General features: G+C 37.6%; 4 protein-coding genes and 1 non-coding gene across 6 annotated transcripts; 1 reads left to right on the plus strand and 4 right to left on the minus strand.

The window, feature by feature from the left end:
- Nucleotides 1–4,579: 4,579 nt before the first annotated feature.
- Nucleotides 4,580–5,762, minus strand: LOC106449767 (ethylene-responsive transcription factor ERF056-like). Its single transcript, XM_013891467.3, has one exon. It carries the CDS (start codon nucleotides 5,577–5,579, stop codon nucleotides 4,869–4,871), a length of 711 nt encoding a protein of 236 aa, XP_013746921.2. The 5' UTR covers nucleotides 5,580–5,762; the 3' UTR covers nucleotides 4,580–4,868.
- Nucleotides 5,763–9,825: 4,063 nt separating this feature from the next.
- On the minus strand, nucleotides 9,826–9,899 carry TRNAI-AAU. The gene has a single exon. It is a non-coding gene; the product is annotated as a tRNA-Ile (tRNA).
- A 2,446-nt stretch (nucleotides 9,900–12,345) lies between these two features.
- Nucleotides 12,346–13,976, plus strand: LOC125607986 (3-hydroxyacyl-[acyl-carrier-protein] dehydratase FabZ-like). Its single transcript, XM_048777613.1, has 4 exons — nucleotides 12,346–12,612; nucleotides 12,690–12,750; nucleotides 12,834–12,978; nucleotides 13,578–13,976. Exons 1-4 carry the CDS (start codon nucleotides 12,405–12,407, stop codon nucleotides 13,833–13,835), a joined length of 672 nt encoding a protein of 223 aa, XP_048633570.1. The 5' UTR covers nucleotides 12,346–12,404; the 3' UTR covers nucleotides 13,836–13,976.
- On the minus strand, nucleotides 13,923–16,230 carry LOC106446398 (inositol-3-phosphate synthase-like). Its single transcript, XM_048777610.1, has 7 exons — nucleotides 15,943–16,230; nucleotides 15,764–15,832; nucleotides 15,300–15,683; nucleotides 14,883–15,225; nucleotides 14,606–14,782; nucleotides 14,337–14,525; nucleotides 13,923–14,253 (listed from the first exon to the last, which is right to left on the minus strand). Exons 1-7 carry the CDS (start codon nucleotides 16,128–16,130, stop codon nucleotides 14,071–14,073), a joined length of 1,533 nt encoding a protein of 510 aa, XP_048633567.1. The 5' UTR covers nucleotides 16,131–16,230; the 3' UTR covers nucleotides 13,923–14,070.
- Nucleotides 16,089–21,561, minus strand: LOC125607985 (glutathione S-transferase T3-like). Of its 2 annotated transcripts, XM_048777612.1 has the most exons (4): nucleotides 21,283–21,561; nucleotides 20,430–20,932; nucleotides 20,296–20,347; nucleotides 16,089–18,879 (listed from the first exon to the last, which is right to left on the minus strand). In XM_048777612.1, exons 2-3 carry the CDS (start codon nucleotides 20,923–20,925, stop codon nucleotides 20,328–20,330), a joined length of 516 nt encoding a protein of 171 aa, XP_048633569.1. In that variant the 5' UTR covers nucleotides 20,926–20,932; nucleotides 21,283–21,561; the 3' UTR covers nucleotides 16,089–18,879; nucleotides 20,296–20,327. The 2 variants fall into 2 exon arrangements, with proteins under 2 accessions (XP_048633569.1, XP_048633568.1); XM_048777611.1 differs by lacking the exons at nucleotides 20,296–20,347; nucleotides 20,430–20,932; nucleotides 21,283–21,561 and adding an exon at nucleotides 19,082–20,287.
- Between the last annotated feature and the right edge of the window lie 102 nt (nucleotides 21,562–21,663).

Below are 21,663 nucleotides of genomic sequence, written 5' to 3' on the forward strand. Positions count from 1 at the left end.
TTCCTTACAGTCTTATCAATCAACTTTGCTAGCTGGTCCACTGACTTGTTGCTGCTTTTGTGTTTTCTTTCATTACGCCCACACTAGATTAGGTAAACATACACTTGGAAGACCAGTCTCAGAAGGATAAAGGTGAGGTGATCGTACGAACCCATGAGCAGACGAGACAGAGTTATGTCCCAGTCAGGATCAGGATCCAATCCAAATAGATTCCCTGTCACTTTCAACCAAACCATAAACGTATAGGGACAAGCAAAGAACATGTGATCTCTTGTCTCATCTGGTTCCCCACAGAAAATGCAGCACTGCGGTTGACCCCAACTGCTTGTACGACGACCGGTGGAGAGCCTATCACGGATGGCTAGCCAGGTGATGAAAGAGTAATTTAAAATGTTTGCTATAAAAAAATACAAGTGATCAAAAAACTTTATGAGTAAAAAACATAATTTAATAGACATTAATATTAAAAATATACTATGGATGTTATTATGATTTAAATTTAATTATATATCTTATCGAATAGAAAAAATATTGTTTGGATTAATAAAATTAATTTATATGTTTGCACCAGTTTATTTATATATGTAATAGTTACTGACTTTTAATTATTCAATATATATTTATTATTTTATAATATATAAAAACATATTATACATAAAATAATTTATATATATATAATGTTTATTCCGCGAAAGCACGGGTCTTAATCTAGTTAGAGATTAATAAGAGACCCGATTAATAATTGGTTGTTCTTTTCCAGACATATTTTCCAAACAATAATGCAGCATGCACTCAATTTATAGTTTACCATAACTGGAAGAAAAACATAAATGATAAGTTTCCATGGTCATAACTGGACATCGCATTTATCACAGTATCAGACTGATATTGTGATAAATGCAGTATTACATTTAATGTATGTATTAATTTTGAGTTTCCATGGTCATAACTATCAGTATCACAATCTCAGCCAATCCCGTACATTAAATGTTAAAAAGACAAAACTCTACAAGATATTGTAAATATGCACCATTTTTGGTCCAATGTAATGTGGTAAAAACTAGTTAAAAATTAAAATACTAGGAATACATATAAGAGGGAGCACAAATATTAAAATAGAGTCCACACAGTCGCCTTAAAACTCAAATAGATACACAATCACTGCTATTAACAAGTATTGTTTGTGAAAACGGGAATGATGTCGACTTATTTTACTTAGTGACTTCATGGGTCTTAGTTTCATTGGAGTCCATTATGTACATATAAGAAGAACGAAATCAAGAATCAATCTTACAAGTATTTCTCACAAAGTTTTTTTTAAAGATAATACTCTATCTGTTCCAAAATACATGATGTTTTAGAAAGTTTTTATGTTTCAAAATAAATGATGTTTTCATATTTTTATGTTAATTTTACTTTTATTAGATACCGTGTGAACAATGAGACTTTATAAAAAAAAGTTTTGATTGGTTAAAGTAATTTTAATTTATATTTTTAGTGTTACTTTTTAAGGTGAAAGTGGATTTCTTAATTTTTGTGTCCTTAAAAGCTTGATTATAGATGTATTATTATTATGATTAACTATTTCTCACCATTTTTAGCTAATCGAAATTCAGAAAATACAACTAGTTTCTTGGAAGTTTACAATTTATCATTATTATATAATAAAAACACAATGAAAATGTATGTATTAAAAAAAAAAAAAACTTCAAGACATCATTTTGAAAGGAATCTTTATATATATAAAGAAGAGATTGTTTCTCTCCTGTGAGGACACGTTGGATGACAGGGTGGAAATAGGAGATCTATGGTGTAGACACGTCAGATACAATAGTCATCGTCCTCGACTCTTCGAGATCTCTGTCAAACTTACTTCGGTTAACAAATCGTCACCTTCGTTACACATCTCCAACATCACCCATCTTCCTCCATTATTGCGCTCTAAAATTAAGGAACTTAAAGTATTCAACTCTCTTCAACTTCTCCCCTCTCCCAAACTAGTTATATAAATCAATCATCATCGACCATGAGATTGATTCTTTACATTGGTTCGATTGGATCTCCATCTCCTAATTTTTTTAATCTATTTCTGCTAACTTACATTGCTTGCCTCAGTTCGTTACCTCACGAGCATATGGTCGCCGCCAAATTGAAGAATACCGGAGGTTCTAAATTCCTCGAGTTCAACATTCTCCGAAAGCAGAAGTTAAGATCTCCTTCCTCCGAGGATGTTACAGCGACAGCGGTCTTGCCTCCAAGTTTCTATCTATGCCGTTGAAATGTAAACCTCCTCGACGATGGGAAGACATGTTTAAATGGAAAAATGAAGTTGGAACAGATCACATTATAAAGGTAACTGGATATTATATTTGGTCATTAGATGTAACAGAAAGGAGTACGTAGTAGCAAGCCCAAGTTAATAACGTTTTTGGCTTTATTGCTCGGAACATGATTACAGGTTCAAAGAATTGGAGAACATCATAATGCACTATCCTGAAATGAATCGTGGAATTAATAAAGATGGAAGGCATATATATATCGAGATCCTAGGAAAGTCATCCTGGTAAGTTATGGATATTACAACCATCGAGCGGTACTTGAAGTGTCATATACATGAATTCGAAAAGGTTCTGCGGCAGAAGCCCCATGTGTGTTCCATTGAAGCAAAACGACAATACACTATGGTAAACTCCTATATATATGCACTTAATAAAAGATTAGAAAACATACCAATGTTGTGTCCTTTAGGCTTTAGATAGTGTGAATACATATTGTGAGAAGATGATGGAGGGTCGTTCATCGATTATGGTCTTGATAATGTTTAGATGATTCTTGCGGCGGTTCTGTTTTCATTGATCCTTCACCTAGATTTCATGATTTGGATATGTTCTTTGGTCTCACGTTAATTGTTTATTAGTGATTAATTTGGATTCATATAAATGAAAGTCATGATTGATGGATATTTATCTGATAACGGTATAGGGGTGTCAACGTTTCGAGTGGAGCTTTCATTGGTATCTGCGAGGCTCTTGAGCTCATGGATGGTGGAAAAGAGTACCTTGGGAAGGGTGTGTCTATAAGGTGAAAAACTACGCTGTTAGTGAAAGAAGTGTTACGATTTAAAAAAAGTGTTAACAAATAATGAAAGATGAAAGATGATTCTGGCCATCTTGGTTCTTCTTTTCGTACACAGCTTGATCCAATGGTATCCTTGCTGTGCGCAAAGCTGGGGCCATTGTCAATGGCATTCCTCTTACAAAGCCAAGGTAGGAGAGCAAAAAGGTCAACAGAGATTAGAGTATTAGACTATGGGGTAACGTTCCTCAACAACAAAGATGAGGGATAAAGGAAAACAATAAAAAATATAAATGATTACATATTTTACATGTTCCACGGTAAGATAATTTTGTAAATTTTAACAAAAAGAAAAATAGTAGAGTTGGTAAGATAAGCATAATTTTGTAAATTTTACCAAAAACAAAAAAAAGAAAATAGTAGAGTTGGTAAGATAATGTTTATACGTGTCTATATTTTGACTCATGAAAGCTTTGTAAACTATTTTGGACTTGAGTCTACTTAACCAATCAAGTAGAAGAAAAGAATGAGTATGCAACAATTGCTTTTTTTATGTGGCTCTGTCCGAGAAGTAACAACAGAGGTTTTACAACAACAACAAAAATGGTAACAGCAGAGGACAATCAGAAGAGAAATACAAACATGGATGCAGAGTTGGTTCAGTAAATTTTAAGATTCTCTATATCTCTCTAAACCAGTTGGTCAACCGAGCAGTTTAACCAAGTTTTACTAAAAAAAAATTATATGCTTACCAAAGTTCTTTATGAACTTAAGCAAAAAAAATTGGTTTAAATACCGTAAAGATACATTATCTTTTATAGCATCAAAATCTGCATATTATGATCTCAAAGTAATTATGGTTTGAATCTACCCTTATAACTTTATATTATACCAATATACTCTAATAGATAATTAATTTCATAATAATATACTTTTATAAAAAAATTATTTAACATAGTTATTCAGTAAATCAATGTTACTCAGTCCAAAAATATAGTACGCAATATATCTATTCAAAATATAATATTATGAAAATAAAACAAAAAAAATTAATAATAAATAATTATATTCAAAAGGTAATCAAATAAAAATAACAGCCAATTCTACTCTAAAAACAATATTTGTTTAATAATCTTAATCTGTTTGGATGGTATGGTTAATTTGATAAAATATATATATTCTTAAACAATCAATTTTGAATTGTTATGTTATTTAACTAACCTTAGAAACAAATTTTAAATTGATTCATTTTTCACATTATCTAAATCATGAATAGGTTTAAAATATATAAAAGAAAAGAAAAATATCAACATATTCAAAATATATATATATAAGAATGAAATAATTCATGATTTGTATATTAAATTTCAACTGTAATCACAAGTAATTTACTTACTTTTTTAATAAAGGTATAGCAAAGATAAAAAAGGTAAAATAAATTACATTAATGAAAAATATTTTCTTATTAATTTATCAGGTCTTTGGTTTTTAATAAAAACTAAAATAGATATTAAATATTAACTTTATTTTTAGTTTAGAATAAATTGAAAATATTTACACATATTAAAATATAACATAATTTCAATTACTTTTCACTTGCTCGCCCGCCCGTAGGGCGGGTTTATGCTAGTGAAGTATAAAACAAAAGAAAATTACATAACTGTTGTTTTCGGATAAGTAGATTTTCTACGGTTAGTTAAACGGCAAGGACTTTAAAACTTACCGAGCCAAACCAACACATGGAGATTAGCTACACACTAAACGACCAACAAAGGAAAAATACTTCGTAAGCATTATGATTCAGACAATTTGCTAATCGCATCCCAGTCGATCTCCACCGAAGGAAACTTCACAAGTCCGAATCTCCCAATCTCGTCGAACTCAGAATCCGAGAATTCTAGGAACGTTATGCCCTGTTCTGAATACGAAGATTCCAATTTAGACTCATCCCACAACGAGTTCTTGTCGGTTCTTGGTGAATCATCGGAGAATTTCATTTCCATATGCTCTGTTTTTGTCAAGAAAAGCTCTGTTTTATCCGAAACAGAGCACATGTCTTCTGATTTCTCCGAAACAGAGCAAGTCTCCTCTGTGTTTCTCAAACTCTGACAAATAGCTTGGAGCTTGGCATCAACAGAGGAAGGGAGAGAATTGATCTCTTCGTGTTTGATGTCTGGGAAGTTAAGCTTTCCGACATCTCCACGGATTTGAAAAGCGGCTTGGTCATAAGCCAAGGCAGCTTCCTCGGCGGTTCCAAACGTTCCGAGCCAGAGCCGGGTCCGGCTTTTAGGCAGACGGATCTCAGCGACCCATTTTCCCCAATGCCTTTGCCTTACGCCTTTGTAGAGCTTCTGGGAGTTGGAGGAAGAAGTCGAGAGTTTCTTCATTAGGATTTGGTTTGGAGAGAGGGTTGAGGTTGTGCTGCGCCTATGGTTGAGCTGCTTCTGAATCTGGTATGTTTGGTATGGTGTGAGCTGGTTTAGACCGAGAGGCTTGGATTCCATGAGAGGATCGAAGTAGAGATCTATGGCCGCAATTGAGTTTTGTAAAGGTGAGATTTTTATAATACACAAAGGAAAAAGCAACGGCTTTTATAACGGCTGTGTCCATTGAATTCGTCTAAACATTACTTAAGAAAAATATTCATCACAAATATCATCAAATTTTATATTAATCATGAATGAAGGTAAAAACCAATAGGAGATTGCCATGTCTAGATGTGCTTTGGACCTAGCCGGTCGGAGAAATAAAATATTTGTTTTTATTGGGTTTAAGACATGTTTTAATTCCAGGTTTTAACACACAATATATGACCCAATTTTGGGGAATAATTCAAAGGTTTTGGACCATCCAATCAATCGCAAGCTTCCACAATTTGAATCTTTTAAATGTGTTTAGTGACCTGATCATATAATTTTAGGTTTGTATGGAAACAAAACAATTTTTGGAAAAAAGCTCAAACTAATAATATGATTTCATATTATTATAAATTTTCAAGATATATTATTTTTGATGATAAAGGTTGAAGATAGTGGTGAAGTAAATACTTATGTCACATGGTAGTTGGAGAGTTATTTACTATGGCTACGTGTTTTTCACATTTACTTTGATTTTAGACCATTTCGTACACATTTAAGAATTGATAAAAATTCTTTAGTTTAATTTACAAAAAGGTTGTAAAAGCCAGAACAACAAACACAATAACTAAACGGTTGATTCTAAGATTCTTTGAAAAGCCAACTTGCCTGCAAACCATTTTACCATTAACTGAAAGGACCAATACAAAAGGCTCTTTAAATATGTGAGATTCTAGTAACTAATATATACATGCGCATTTGATGATATATAGCATCTTATTAGATTATTGTAGTTTTATGTGGACACTATTGACTTTACGTTCTAGGTACGGGTTAGGCAAAGAAGAATGTGAATTATAAATACTTATAATAATAAAAAATATCACCCTGTGCACAAAAAAAAAGAAAAATACCATCCATGTGAATGTTGGTGTGACTGACTCATGCATGAGGTTAGGGCTGGGCATAAAATCCGAAACCCAAAATCCGAACAGAATCCGAACCAAAACACCCGATTCGTACCCGATCCGAAATATAAAAAATACCTCAATGGATCTTATAGGGTATTACAAAACATATCCGAACCCGAAGTGTTATTAACCGAACCCGAAGTGTTATTAACCGAACCCGAACGGGTAACCCGAAAATCCGAAAACCCGAAAAACCCAAAAACCCGAAAAAATATCCGAAAAAACCGATCCGTATATCCAAATTAATATATAATATAAATATTTGAAACATAAATATATATTTCAAATATTCAATTTCATATTTATTTTGATATGATATCTAACAATAAGTATTGAAAATTTAAAATAAACACCTTAAATATTCCATTATATACAAAGAATGATATATTTCTTATGTTTTACTTTTAAATTTTTGATTTTACTTTGGATATACCCGAACCGATCCGATATAATCTGAATCTGAATGATATATGGTTACTTCGGACATATCCGAACCGATCCGAAACCGAAGTGTTATATCCAAATCCGATCCGTACTTGTAAATTTACTAAAATGAGACATAGGAGGTGTTACAAAATGGAACCGAAATTCGAAAAATCCGATCCGAACCCGAACGAGTACCCGAACGTCCAGGCGTAGATGAGGTATTGAATTCACGCGTCAAGAGGATTCATTCATAAGTGAAGCTGGAAATACTAGGAGCCATTTTACCAAGTGTTTAGTTATAATTCCGGTTGAAAAGACCACAAAGTCCATTTATTTTAAGGAATTTGATGTTATATATAACGAAAAGGAGGATTTTGGAAATTGCATAACGAAATAGGATGAATTTGTGATAATCATAAGTGAAGTTGGAAATAGCCAAGAAAGCCAACAGGATCTAGCCATCTAGGACTACGAAATGGCAGTTAGAAATAGGTGTTTTATACGCGAGTGTTAAATAGGTGTTTCAGACAACTTGACAGAACAAATATTTAAGATGAACATCAAAGAAAATATTTAAGGTCTATAAACTAGTGAGGTGAAATTGCTGCATTCTTCAAAAGATTGTTGTTACTTATCAAAACTGTCCTCAAATTTGTCAAATCATAGTTTTAAAAAATGTCAAATCAGAAGAAAAAGCATAAATATTCTCAATAACCAATTTTTTTATTTGGTAAAAGTCTAAAAACAATGAGTAAGTAAATATTGATAATCATTTAATATAGTTAGATTTATGTTAGAACATTTTTAGTTTGTAATATCTCACCAAATTTTTACTATAAAAATAAAGATTGTTAAAGGACGTTGTTTCAACTTGAAAGACACACCTCGAAGTCTATAAATCATTTCCTATAAACCACCTATTAAATTCATATTACTCCGTTGCTAATAAATTTCATCAAAGTAGTTGACGACATCTTGACACGTCAACTATGTCACCACAACTGTTGGGGTCAAAAACGGTTACGACAGAATTACCACCCGAAAATCTTCGGAGATCGTATTTCCGAAAGAAATAGTAAAAGAAGAGATGTAATTTTCGTAAAAATAACCAATACGAAGTTTTTACGAAAAAGTATCCTTTGGGATTCAAACCGAACAAACCAAGCTCGGTTACCACGCATATACGCCGTCCGGTCGCTATGCAGCAACCAAACCCGAGCGAGTCGCAACGTAGCGACCGAGCGATCGTCCCGCTCGGTCGCTACGTAGCGACCGAGCTCGAGCCAAAGCTCGGTCGCTACGTAGCGACCGAGCTCGAGCCGAAGCCGAGCGATCGTCCCGCTCGGTCGCTACGTAGCGACCGAGCTCGAGCCAAAGCTCGGTCGCTGCGTAGCGATCGAGCGATCGTCCCGCTCGGTCGCTACGTAGCGACCGAGCACTCGTCCCGCTCGGTCGCTACGTAGCGACCGAGCTCGAGCCAAAGCTCGGTCGCTACGTAGCGACCGAGCACTCATCTCGCTCGGTCGCTACGTAGCGACCGGGCTCGAGCCAAAGTTCGGTCGCTGTGTAGCGATTGAACCTTTTTGAACATCGATACGACACCAGTCCTTGCATTCTCATCAAACCTTCGAATGCTATCCCCCGAAGACCGTAGCAAGCTCAGTCCATGTTTCCCGCTATTCTAATCCATCGATAAAACTTCGCGGATTAGAAACCGCGGAAAACTCGTAGTAAACGTGTCGAGTTGGAAGACGGCCCAAAGGGACCTAAAACACGACTCGAGGCCCATCCTACGATTTTTCCTAACCAAAAGCCCGTGAACCACAGCATGGTTCACGCTTGGCCCACGAGGAAGGATAAATGTCAAGTTTCCGCGGATAAATACGGAAGTTTTGAAGATAATTATGAAGATCGGGAAAAATGGAATATCTCCATTTTTATGCTCTGACGGCTTAAGGGCAGAAGAGTAAAAGCGTAAACCGACCTTGGAGCTAGTATATAAGGAGTCCTAGGCGAGGAGCAAAGGGAAGAACTTTTTGAGAGCAAACTTAGCACTTAGAGCAATTTAGGCAATTTTCCGTTTTTGTTATTTCGAGCTGCGACTCAATTAGGTTTAGTCGTCTTAGGGTTGCTAGAACTAGGAATCTCGCCGACAGCTCTCGAGCCCAGGCTTATACCTTGTTGTAACGCTCATACGCAGATTCGGAATAAAGATCTACTTTGCTCTCTCTCTTTTTCGATTTCTTACTTTTATCGTTGTTATTCTCGTGTTCTGATTGCTTGACGTGTGGTAATTAACAGATATTTAGATCCTCTGGAAAATTAGGGTTTTCCTAGTTTCCTTATTTAAACGAAAATCGACAGTGTGAATTTCGGTTCCCACAACAACTCATGTTCGAGATAATCTAAAAATAATGCTAAAATGTTCATGAACCTGACCCAATGTTTTGGATTCAGGTAAATTCAATTAGTTTTTAATATTAGTCAAATGGGAGAAGAACATTCATGCGTATACTTTGTATGATTCAATGCTTGGTCTTTATAAATTAGAGTTTAGTTTTATGAGTGTATGACTTAGCTTGTATGTTGAGAGAGAATGCATGGATGCCTAATCCTAATATTTGTACTTGTTGTGCCAAGTTTTGCGTGATTCTCAAGCATTGAATATTAATTGACCCACCAAAAGAGTCGATGAAAACACAAGAATCTGTGACCTTAATGGGCTTAAGTTTTTCTCTCTAGTGGAAGTAACTAAATAAGGAAAATAAAATAAAATATGGCCTATACAGGGATCGAACCTGTGACCTTCGCGTTATTAGCACGACGCTCTAACCAACTGAGCTAATAGGCCTTTCGATTTACATGTATCTAAAATATCTAATATTTCGTATCACATACCTATCTCCGCTTTTTCTTTTTGTCTCACATTCTCTCAAACACAGTCTTCACTGTTACTTTGATAATGGCTACTACGTCCAACTCCTTACTCTTCCGAGCTCTGACTCACTGAGTCATCATCATAATTACCCCAGAATCCCTCACAATCTCTCCTCCTCCACCACTTCTCAACATTCTGACGTTTGTGACATTTCAATTCTTCTCACTCTCTCGGTCTATTCGCTTCTCGAATCTCCAGAGGCCCCAGCATTCCCAAAAGTAATGGACGTTAACAAGGCCAGAAATATATTGCCTCACAGATACGGTACACTTTTCTTAGTCTTCTAGCAGTTGATGAGTTAAGTTTTGATCTTTTTGTTCATTGTGGAGGAGAGGTATTGATGTTTCTTAGATCTTTAGGTTTCCTTTTCTGCTGGTGGATAGAGTGATCGAGTTTTGACACCTGGTGATTCAGCTGTAGGTATTAAGAATATCACTATCAATGACGATTTCTTCCCTCATCGACCCATCATGCGTGTTTTCATGATTGAGGTATAACAATGCTCAAACTGTATTGTTAGTTGCAACATTATTCCTAATTGAAAATACTCTTTTTCAATAAGAGTCTTCTACTATTCACTTCACTTTCCCGCTTCTTCTTGTCCTTGTATATACTCTCCAATGTCTATCAATACCCTCTTCGCCAAGATTCAGCTTGCCCTCAAGCTGAAATGAAGGAAACTGATATCCACACGCTCTCATGCTGAGGAAGGCGGCAGGCCTCTCCACTGAAATAGAACCTCCAAACATCGCTCCTTATCATAACGTGTTTCCAAGATCGCTTTTGGTTCCAACATAAACTCATCATCAGCTAGCGTACAATACAACAAACAGTTGGCGTACAAAACCATTGCTACTCGAAGGTGGTAGTACAGGAGAGAAACAAGTTCTAAAGCAAGGCCAACAACAAGTTAATACTGGCCAGAAGGATCGCAGACACTTAACACCAGCAGAGTATGAATATCACATGAAGAACAAACTGTGTTACAAGTGTAGTGAGAAACATTTTATGGTCATGTTTGTGCCAATAAAAAACTTCAAGTGCTGACAGTTATTTAAGGGTAATAAGTGGATCTTATAGAGGAGAAATTCTTCGATACAGTTAGGTGAAGGTGGTAAGAGTACATAATTGATGGAGTTATCATTGAATGCGTTTTTGGGCCCACCATCACCAACAACCACAAAACTGAGAGGTTTAGTGGGAAAATAGAAGTGATTGTGATGTTAGATAGTGGTGCCACACACAATTTCATCACTCTGATGGTAGCCTAACATGCTCAGTTGAGAATTTATATCTAATATCATGTGATCCTTATATGTGAAGGTCGCGTGTTCGATCCATGCTCACCGCACCAATTTGATAAGAATCAAAGTCGTATTCCTATCAATCTCTTAACAATTGTAACTAGTGACTCCTCACGAGCTATCACCTCGTCTTATAATCGTCACTCTACACTTTTCAGTTTGTAATTTGATAGAGATAAAACAACAATTATCAAATGTATTTATAGTTGCAACGTTATACTATAAATACTCTTTCTCAATAACAGTCTTATACTCTTCACTTCACTTCTCTTCTGCATCCATATTCAGGGCCGGTTTAAGGACATGGGCTAGCAGTGCACCCGCCCGGGGTCCGCGCACAAAAGGGTCAGGGCCAACGTACAAAAAAGCTCAAATATTTTTTTTGTTACGAGTGTTTACAAATCTAAAAAGTTCTAACTGTGTTTTTCTTACAAATCTAAAAAGTTCCAACCGTGTTTTTCTTAAATTTTTTTGTTTGGCAACAATGTCAAAAAAGAAAACAACAAATTTATGTTAAAAATAGTGGGCTTTACGGACCATTACGGATTTGGGTTTTATACACGTATAATAAATAATAAAAATTGAGTAGCTTAATTTGGACCAATAAATAACTAAATGGCGTATTTTAAATCTCGTCCTAGAGCCCACAATACATTTGAGCCGGCCCTGTCCATATTCCCGCCTTTTCTCTTCCTTGTATATACTCTCCGAGGTCTATCATAATTTGAAGCAACTCATCGCAAAGACCGGCATTAATTCCCATACCCCAACAGACTTGAGCAAAACTTCTTTGCTTTCGTGAGAAAGAATTCGAGAAAATCAAGAAAAGAATCTCTCTTTTAATTTGTCTCTGATGAAGTTTAGTATCTCTACCTTAAATCCACTAAATTAAAGCATTCACGTGGAACTAACAGTATTGGTTATGCCTAAAGAAAATGAATCTCATCTCTTACTTCCTCCACAACATTGTCAGTAAAGGTCTTTAAACATGTTTTGATATTATAAACAAAAAGAAAAAAGAAAAAAGAAAATAGTTTTGTGACAGGGATATTTAAGCATATTGGGGAAGCATGAGGGGCAGGCAAACTCTCTTCATTGTTTGTGTTCTTTGATAATGGCTATTACTACGTCGAACTCGGTACTCTCCCTGAGCTCTGACTTACGGAAACATCATGATAATCAGCCCAAAATCCCTCTCATTCTTTCCTCAAGATCTCATTCTGTTTCTCTCATACACAACAGGCGACCTAGTTCCCTTGCGCTTCGTTGTTTCAACAATGCCGATAATGTCTCATCCGAAAAAGATACCCCAATCGAACTCAGTAATAAAAATTCTAGACTTTCCGACATTTCAATCCTTCCCCAACTAACTCAACTCTTCTCTTCTTTTAATCTCCAGAGTTTTCAGCATTTCCAACGGTTATGGACATTAACAAGATCAAAGAGATATTGCCTCACAGGTACGTACACTTTTTTTCTAGGAATTGAAGCGTTTTCTTTTGTAAGTTTTGATCATTTTGTTTCTTTAATTTGATCTTGTTAGGTTTCCGTTACTGCTGGTGGATAGAGTGATAGAGTACACGCCTGGTGTTTCAACTGTAGCTATTAAGAACGTCACTATCAATGACAACTTCTTCCCCGGTCATTTCCCTGATCGCCCCATCATGCCTGGTGTTCTCATGATTGAGGTAACACAATGCTTAAAGTCTCATGTTAGTTTTCGATCGTGGTCCGGACAAAGTTAGTGTGACACCTTTATTTTCTTATTTTTATGCGACACCTTTATATGATTGGTAAATGAGTGGTTAGGGATGTAAATTGGGCTTAGTAGCCCGGTCCAAATTAAAATGGTCGTAGCGTATATTTGAAAGACTTAATGATAGATCACTTTGCCAAATGTTAGAGCTTCCCCTTGAAGGATGTAAAGAGAGGCTCACTTTTTTATAAACCTGTATCACATGAGCTCGCTGGAATGAACATATATCAAATACTATTTACGGCCCCATTGACACGTGGCGACCACAATTGGTTGGTTTAATAATTTTTTTTTTAAAATAAATCAAACGAAAAAAATTATAATAATCAAAAATGAATTTTGGGAATTTGAGATTCGGGAGTTCACCAATGGGAGTGCTCATAGTTTCAAATTATCCCAAGCAAATAATCAAACTCATTCGATATATGATCAAACGGAAAGATCGTTTCTTTTTTCTTTTTTTTTTCATTCTTTTGGTTGGGCTCAAAAGAGCACTACTGAACTAAAAAGTTGAGTTTGTGTGTGTTGCAGGCAATGGCGCAAGTGGGAGGCATAGTAATGCTGCCGGAAGTAGGAGGGTCTCAAGATAACTTCTTCGTTGGCGGTATTGATAAAGTGAAATTCCACAAACCAGTGGTTGCAGGAGACACACTGGTCATGAGGATGACTATTCTCAGCTTCCAGAAACGCTTCGGGCTTGCTAAGATGGAAGGTAAAGCTTATGTGGGTGCCTCCTTGGTCTGCGAAGGCGAGTTCACGATAGTTTCTTCTGCAGGTACTTCGTCCTGATCTCACAGTCTCACTCGCTGCTATATGTGTTTTCTTTTTCTGTGATTCTCTTGTCCTTGTGTGTTCTGTATTAATGTCTCTCTTGAGTGATGAAGAGATTCATTACATAAATAAAATAAAGAAAGTTCGATATAACACAAACATAGTTACTCATTTAAAGTCTATTACACATTTGATCCAAAAGCTTAAGCTAAAGTTTTAGATCCTCTTGCTCTTCTTCATCCTCCCTGTCCTCTCACTTGTACTCCAAGATCATGTTGTTCTCTGGGGCAAGCCCAACACAGGCCCGAAGAATATTCTCCAGCATAGCCCTCTGCTTCGATAGAGCGTTAACCACCGGCGTCCCAGGCGGTACTAGAGGTGCCTTTGTGAGGTAACTGAGTATGGTTGCTACTGGGTGGAAAGAGTGATACTTCCCCTGTAATATAAAAAAGATCCAAGCATGAAAAAAAAAACAAGATCACGGAGAAACTCAAGTACTAGGTAGAGGAGAACACAAACCTCTCCTTTGGCTCTGAATTGGATTCTTGTGCTGAGTTCAGCGAGAAGAACAAGATCCAAGATGATTGGAGCAGCCAACAGAGAATCCTCACAAGTGTTATGCATAACAATTGTATTCTTCCCTCCCATGAATATCTCCGAGGTGTACTCATCCATGGCTCTCTTACTATCCGCAACATATGGTACATACTATAACACACAACAATAGACTTTGAAACGTGTGTAGAAACAAAGGAAGAACTAATGACTCTGGACTAAAGAAAACGAACCTTGATGACAACGACATGGTCAGGATGTTCACCAGGCTCAAAAAGGATGCCATTACTAGCCACCATGTCATCAACAACATTACTCTTTGAAATCTCCTTGGATCTGAAAGTCTGCGGCGCCGAGAGGTTCATCCCATCGTTGTTTCCCAAGTGATTATAGCTCACAATCGAAGTAGGCTGCCACACACACACACACACACACAAAAAGATCACTCACAAAGTTACTTCACTGACAAGAAAGAACCTTACTTGATAAAGAAGTTTCTCTCTTTTTTACCTTGATACCAGCTCCAACAAGAAAATCAACCAAAACAGATTTCATCTTAGTCTGACCACTCTTGAAGTCATCACCACCAATCAAGCAGTTCCTCGATATAGCCAGCTCGATAAGCCCCGGGACAAAAGTATTCTGAGGACTCCCGTTGATGAAAGGAACGCCTTCAAGAACACAAGCAATAGCATAAAGCGTAGAAGGCGAGATCTCAGACTCGTTCTTCTCAACAGAAGCCAATAGATTCTCCATCGTATCATTAAGCCCTACAACCACATCGCTGTAACGCTCTGTGTTGGCTGTCCATAACACAACCACCTTATCCACTTTGTTCTTCTCCTTAAACTCCCTACAAAGATCACAATCAATTACACAAAACCAACCAACAAATAATGCAAGTCTTGACATGTTGTTATGTTATACCTCATGTCCTTGATGATGTGATCAACTTGTTCTTTCTTTGTACCTTCGATCACGCTATTAGCACGTGACCCTTGATTCGCAGCGATGAAGTCAGGGTCGTAGATACCAGGGAGCGGGACCATGTGCTCCATGTAAGGCCTAAGCTGTTTCTGGAGATCGATGTCGAGGACTCTAGCTCTAGCCATAGCGTCTGCTAAGTTCATGTCGCTAATGTCCCAACCACCAAACACAACGTCGTCTGGATTCACCATTGGGAGAAGACTCTTGAAAGGAGCGTAGATCTCTTCGCCGTTGTAAGATCCGACACGAATCGAAGACGCTTGCGTGAGTGAGCCAAAGTAGTTCGCTTGTTGCACTCCGTCCTTAGTCGCCCACGAGATCCCTCTGTAATAAAACTTGACATCTCAAACCAAAGTCTAACCGAAAAAAACAACAAAAGACAAAACATTTGAGATTTGACTCACTCTTTGTTAGCGATCACACCAGCGGTTAGAGTCGATCCATTGTTTCCTCCCCAACCAACAAGCATAACCCTATAAATAAAAAATGTCACGTGAGCGAAGGTTCGTGATTCTAAGACCGACCCAGATGAATTCGAGTCCGGTTATTACGGAACACGAGTTAAAGATTCAAACTTGATTACCCTAGCTTGGGGACACGAGTGTCTGTTTTGAAATCGTATTGGACGGTTTTGGGCTTGACGATCCATTGATAAGAACCGTTACGGTTCTCGTGGACGACCTCTGTGGTTTCGTAATCGTACACAGAATGGATCTCATTCTCTGTGTACTTCACGTTCGGGCTCTCTACCTTAAAGCTCTCGATGAACATCTTCTCTCTCTCTCTCTTTAGTGTTTGGTTTGGTTTTGTGATCTTGAATCGACGAACAAGAGCGAGGATATATAGAGGAGGAGGGACACGTGGCGGAATGTTTGTGATGGTCTGAGAGGAGATGGTTGGTTCAGTGAGCGAGCGAGCCCACTACTCTAAGCCCAAGAGAGACTGAGAGCCACTAAACCACACGTGTTTGCTTGGTTCACACGCGTGGAGGAAACTAGAATGTGAGAGACACGTTGGAAGCTTGAGTCTGTCTATATACGTGAAGACAAGTCTTGTTTTTTTGTTAATCTGTGAAGACACTCTCGAAGGCCCCCGAGGGGAGAGGAAGTGAGAAAGACGAGAGAAGCGGTTAAAACGACAGTGTTTAGCCACCGAGAGACGAGTGGACGACACGCGCAATCTGTTATGTGGAACTGGTCTTGTTGGATATACACGTGGCGAATGATGTGGTGTCACGTCTGAAGAGCGCGTGAGAAAGTTAACGCCTCCGTTAACGGTAAGGTAGACCGTTTGTGGAGTCTAGAGGGTCCCAAGGAAATTTTATTGGCTACATGTGTGAAGTGTGGAGTCTGAGAGCATCCACAATGGTGGCACCCATTGTGGAACCCTTAGTAATTTAAAATTTTTTTTTTTTTTTTTGTTAAATAGCTAAGGATCTGAACCAAATAAGTGTTTACAATGGTGAGTCCTAATAAGAAGTCCTTAGAATAAAATTTTTTTTTTTTTAAAAAGTGAATTATCAAATGTTTCAATAATATAGCCTGAATAAATTTAAAATCACAATAATTAAAAATAAAGATACAACAATTATTAATATTCATCACCAAATTTGTTCCAAACATTTTGAATTAAGTCATGTTTTAATTGGGCATGCATATTCCTATCACGAAGATCATTCCGATTGGGAAACATATTATTCAGATTTGTAGGTCTCTCCGTTTCCACCTGTGAAGTTCTAGTGTTGTCTCCTTCTTCAAATTCAGATATATCGATACAAGTGTATCCGTCCCGTTCATTTTTGACTATCATATTGTGTAGGATGATACATGCTCTCATAATCTTTCCTATCTTTTCCTTATCCAAAGTTTTTACCGGGTTTCTCACAATCGCAAATCGAGCTTGCAAGACTCCAAAAGCCCGCTCTACATCTTTTCGGGTAGCTTCTTGAAATTTAGCAAACAATTGTTCCTGAGGACTTTGAGGGAGGTGATAGATTGGATAAATGTTGACCATTTTGGATATATACCGTCTGTGAGGTAGTACGCCAACTTATACATGTGTCCGTTGACCATGTACTTTACCCTCGGAGCTTTACCTTGTAAAATGTCATCAAAAACAGGAGAGCGATCGAGTACATTAATATCGTTTAAGGTACCTGGAGGACCGAAGAAAGCGTGCCATATCCAAAGATCGTGTGAAGCTACAGCCTCTAAGACAATTGTCGGTTTTCCTGATCCACGTGAGTACTGTCCTTTCCAAGCAGTTGGGCAATTTTTCCACTCCCAATGCATACAGTCAATGCTCCCGACCATCCCAGGAAACCCTCGTGTCTCTCCAATATCGAGTAGTCGTTGAAGATCCTCTGGTGTGGGTCGTCGTAGATACTCCTCTCCAAATATATGTATTATTCCGTTAGTGAAATTATGTAAACATGAAAGTGCGGTGGTCTCACCAAGTCGGAGATATTCATCAACCGCGTCAGCCGCAGTACCATAAGCAAGCAGACGAATTGCTGCCGTGCATTTTTGAAGTGCAGAAAGACCGAGCCTCCCGGTTGCATCTCTTCGTTGCTGAAAGAATGAAAAGCACTCTGATAGGCTATGAACAAGACGCAAAATAATTCCTTATTCATGCGGAAACGGCGTCTAAATTGATCAGACGAGAATGTCGCATCTTCGCTGAAGTAGTCATTCCATAAGCGCGCGTGTCCTCCTTCACGGTGTCGTTCTCTATAAGTACGTCTCCTTTGCGGGATGGTTTGATCCTCCACAATCTCGTTAAATATATCTTCTGTGTATTCCTCCAAAATTTCTTCTAGTCTTTCCTCCACTTCATCAGATGAAGATGACGACATATCTAAAAACATTCAATAAGTTAATCTAAAATCAACAACAACTGCTATTTTTAAAAAACATTTGAATTATGAAAATTTAATACACTTCTAAAAATGTAACAATTTTAGACAAGATAGCAACTTTATAAAAGCTACATCTATCCTTACAACACATGAATAAACATCAAGTTTGTTCACTAGATAAGGATAAACAAATGCCAAACCTATTTATGTATATGTCAAGTTTGAGTATATGTTAAGAGGTTATGAAACCTATTTATGTATTTGTCATTATAAAGAGAAGCAACGTCTGTTATCAAACCGGCTAATAAAATGTTAAACGGACAAAATTATAAAGAGAAGTAAGTAAATAGAATTGGAAATGTTACCAAAAGATAAACTGATCAAGTCGAATATTACAGAAAATGTTTCCAGAAGCAAGTCGAATATTACAGCAGCAAGGTCTTTCCTCCAAATATTACAAGAAGTAGCAGAAGATGTTTGATGATGAGGAGAGTAGGAGAACGAGATACATAGCAACAACAAAGAGACTACTACTTTATACTACAGAAACTAGATAAAAGAAGGGCCCGTGACTTCAGACAACTTCACAACCCGTGACCATCTTCACAACCCGTGACCATCTTCACAACCCGTGACTACTGCTGGACCTGACTACTGCTGAACCTGAAAAGAAACACAAGATTTGTTAGTGTTGAAGTGGAAAGAAACACATGTGAAATACCAACAAGATGTAATTACTCACAATCAACGACATAACTAAGTCCTAGCAAAAGAAACGAAATAGCTCACAACTCAATCAACAAGATAGGTAAGTCCTAGCAATAGAAACGAGATAGCTAACTATGGGAAGAAACAAAGACATAACCTCATAACATCTCAGCCATGAGTTTGAGTTGAAGGGATGTTTCCATCTCAGTGAGTGGCTCTTTTTTCCCAAGAAGACGTTCAAGGACCTTCTGTTTAGACAGCTTTTCTTTGATTTCCATGATTGTGTGTATCTTTGCCAAAGACTCTTCTTTACCACTCTTCTTCTTCTTAGATGCAGCTTTAGCAGCCTTGACCCCAATAGGTCTGCCCTCTGCTTCATTTCCTCCATCAGCCTCCACGTCTCCTTTGCGCTTTTCCTTTCCACATTCTTTAGGCCCATAGGTGGAGCACCATTTCTGGTCATGCCTCAGCTCCCTCCAGCAGTGATCCATGCTGAACTTGTAGTCGTTAGTTTTGAAGAATATGTCTATGGCGGCTTTCATCACATCATCATCATTTTGGCCACTCCTCTGCTCCCTCAGAGCGGCGTCATAGCATCCAGCAAACTTGGATACGTCAGTGTTGATCCTACCCCAACGCTTCTTGCAGGAACAAACCTCTCTCGGTATTGTCCCAGCCAATTGCGGACTTGCGTTGTAGTAGTCGACAATGCGCTTCCAGAATGCACCAGCCCTCTGGTCATTACTTACGACAGCATCCTTACTGGTGTTAAGCCAAGCACCAATAAGGATTTTATCCTCCTTCGGAGTCCATTTCCTCCTCTCCTTAGGGTCGCCACCAGACTCGACAACAGGCTCGACAACTGACTCAGTAGGACCTTGGCTACCCAACCAAAAAGGTTCGGGTGAATCAAGGTCCACTGTAGTCTGAGATTGACTAAACAAGAGGTTTGTATAACTAGTTTTAGGATCCATGGTTTTGAGAATGTTCTGTGTCGCTCTAATAGCAACACATAGCCTTAAGTAGGCGACCTTTAACCTAAGATACATTTCAACCGAGCAGTTAGGAAGGTGGAAAGCAAAGTACTTGCATTCAACACCAATCAAATCAGACTAATAACACCTCTAAAACATTTAAAACAATCAAATCCTTGGCGGTAGGAAGGTAAAAAGCAAACTAGCATTTAAGCAAGCTAACTATAACTAGAATTTAACCAATCAAACTATAACTAGCATTTAACCAAGCTAATATTTTTAAAAAGTTAATTACATTCACAATTGCTCCGACAGAGTACTACTATTTTTGAAGTTATATTTATTATTAGACTACCAAAATACACTAGGATGAAACAGAGAGACGTAGCTGTAGTACCTTAATTATACAGACACGGAAGGGGCTCTGGTTTAATTCTTGGAAGCTCTTCCTGCAAATAAATGTGATCAAACAGTCAATAGTTTTTCAAAATTGAAAAAAGAAGAACAACAATTGCAAATATTGAAACTTACCAGACTGAAACATCACCGCCAAACCAACCAAGAGTAGTGCAGCGACCATTACACAGACGCGCAACGCAAAGCCATTTCTAAGCACTGCATTCTTCTTAGATAACTCACACACCACCTTTTGTAGCTTCATCAGCTTCTGGTCACACTCAAATGCTTGCTCCTTCACCAGCCTAAGCTGTGTCTGAACGTCTCTGAGCTCCTCCGTAACAGCTACATCCCACCACTTCCAGATGTGGCAGTCCCCATCGTTTACATTCTCGCAGGTCAGATACAAGCGCCCTGGATCTTTACGCGTGTAAGATGTTGCAACCACTGCATCAGAACCACAGTAGCATGTCGAAGGCATTCCATCATCAGCTTCGTCTCCATACACTTGATGCAAGATCCTACTGTCATCTTCATCCTTGTACAATTCACATTCTGCTTCAAGAAGGTACGTCATGTCAAGCGACTCTGCTGAAGAAGAAGGCTGTGTATACGAATAATCTTGTCCCATTATGTCTCTGTAAACATGAAAGAAATCATGTAAGATTAAGCGAGGAAGATAAAGTGAGGATGAAATCAAAGATCATTAGGGTAAGAACTGATTTAAGAAAACAAGACAAATGGTTTGAAACGAAAATCGTTTTCAAACTCAAACTACAAACCGATCTAAAACCCCCTTCTTTGAAACCCTAATTTCAAACGACCTTAAACCCCAAATCGATTGAAAACCCCCATCTTTGAAACCCTAATTTCAAACGTTTTTGTCCACAAATCGATTGAAAACACAAATCAGAACCCTACTTTCAGAGGAAAACAACATGTGACCTAATCTAAATCGAAAAAACAGCAAAAGAAAGCTTCAATTTACCTTCGTCAAAATCGATTAGAAATCGCCTTTTATCGCCTTTTCTCGACAGCTTTCTTTTTTTTTCTCTCCTTCGTCGAAAATGAATTTTTTTTTCCGTCTACACCAAAGACGAATGAATCTTCCGCCAATACCCACCTGCCACGTCGCCCAAGGTTCAGCTCCCTCGACCCCTTACTTACGGGTTGATCCTTAGATAATTATGCTGAAATATAGTTTTTATATTACCATTAACTTTGGTAATGACCCTTAAGAATCGCTAAGGACTTCCGTTGCGGTTGGTCTGGGGACTCATGGAGTGGAGTTAACTTTTTGTTTGTTTTCTTTGAGAAATATTTTTTTTTGTTTCGGAGAATTCTAGAAGATGCATATAAAGGATACCAA

Source organism: Brassica napus, chromosome A4 (genome assembly GCF_020379485.1).
Source record: "Brassica napus cultivar Da-Ae chromosome A4, Da-Ae, whole genome shotgun sequence".
In the NCBI taxonomy this organism is placed as follows: domain Eukaryota; kingdom Viridiplantae; phylum Streptophyta; class Magnoliopsida; order Brassicales; family Brassicaceae; genus Brassica; species Brassica napus.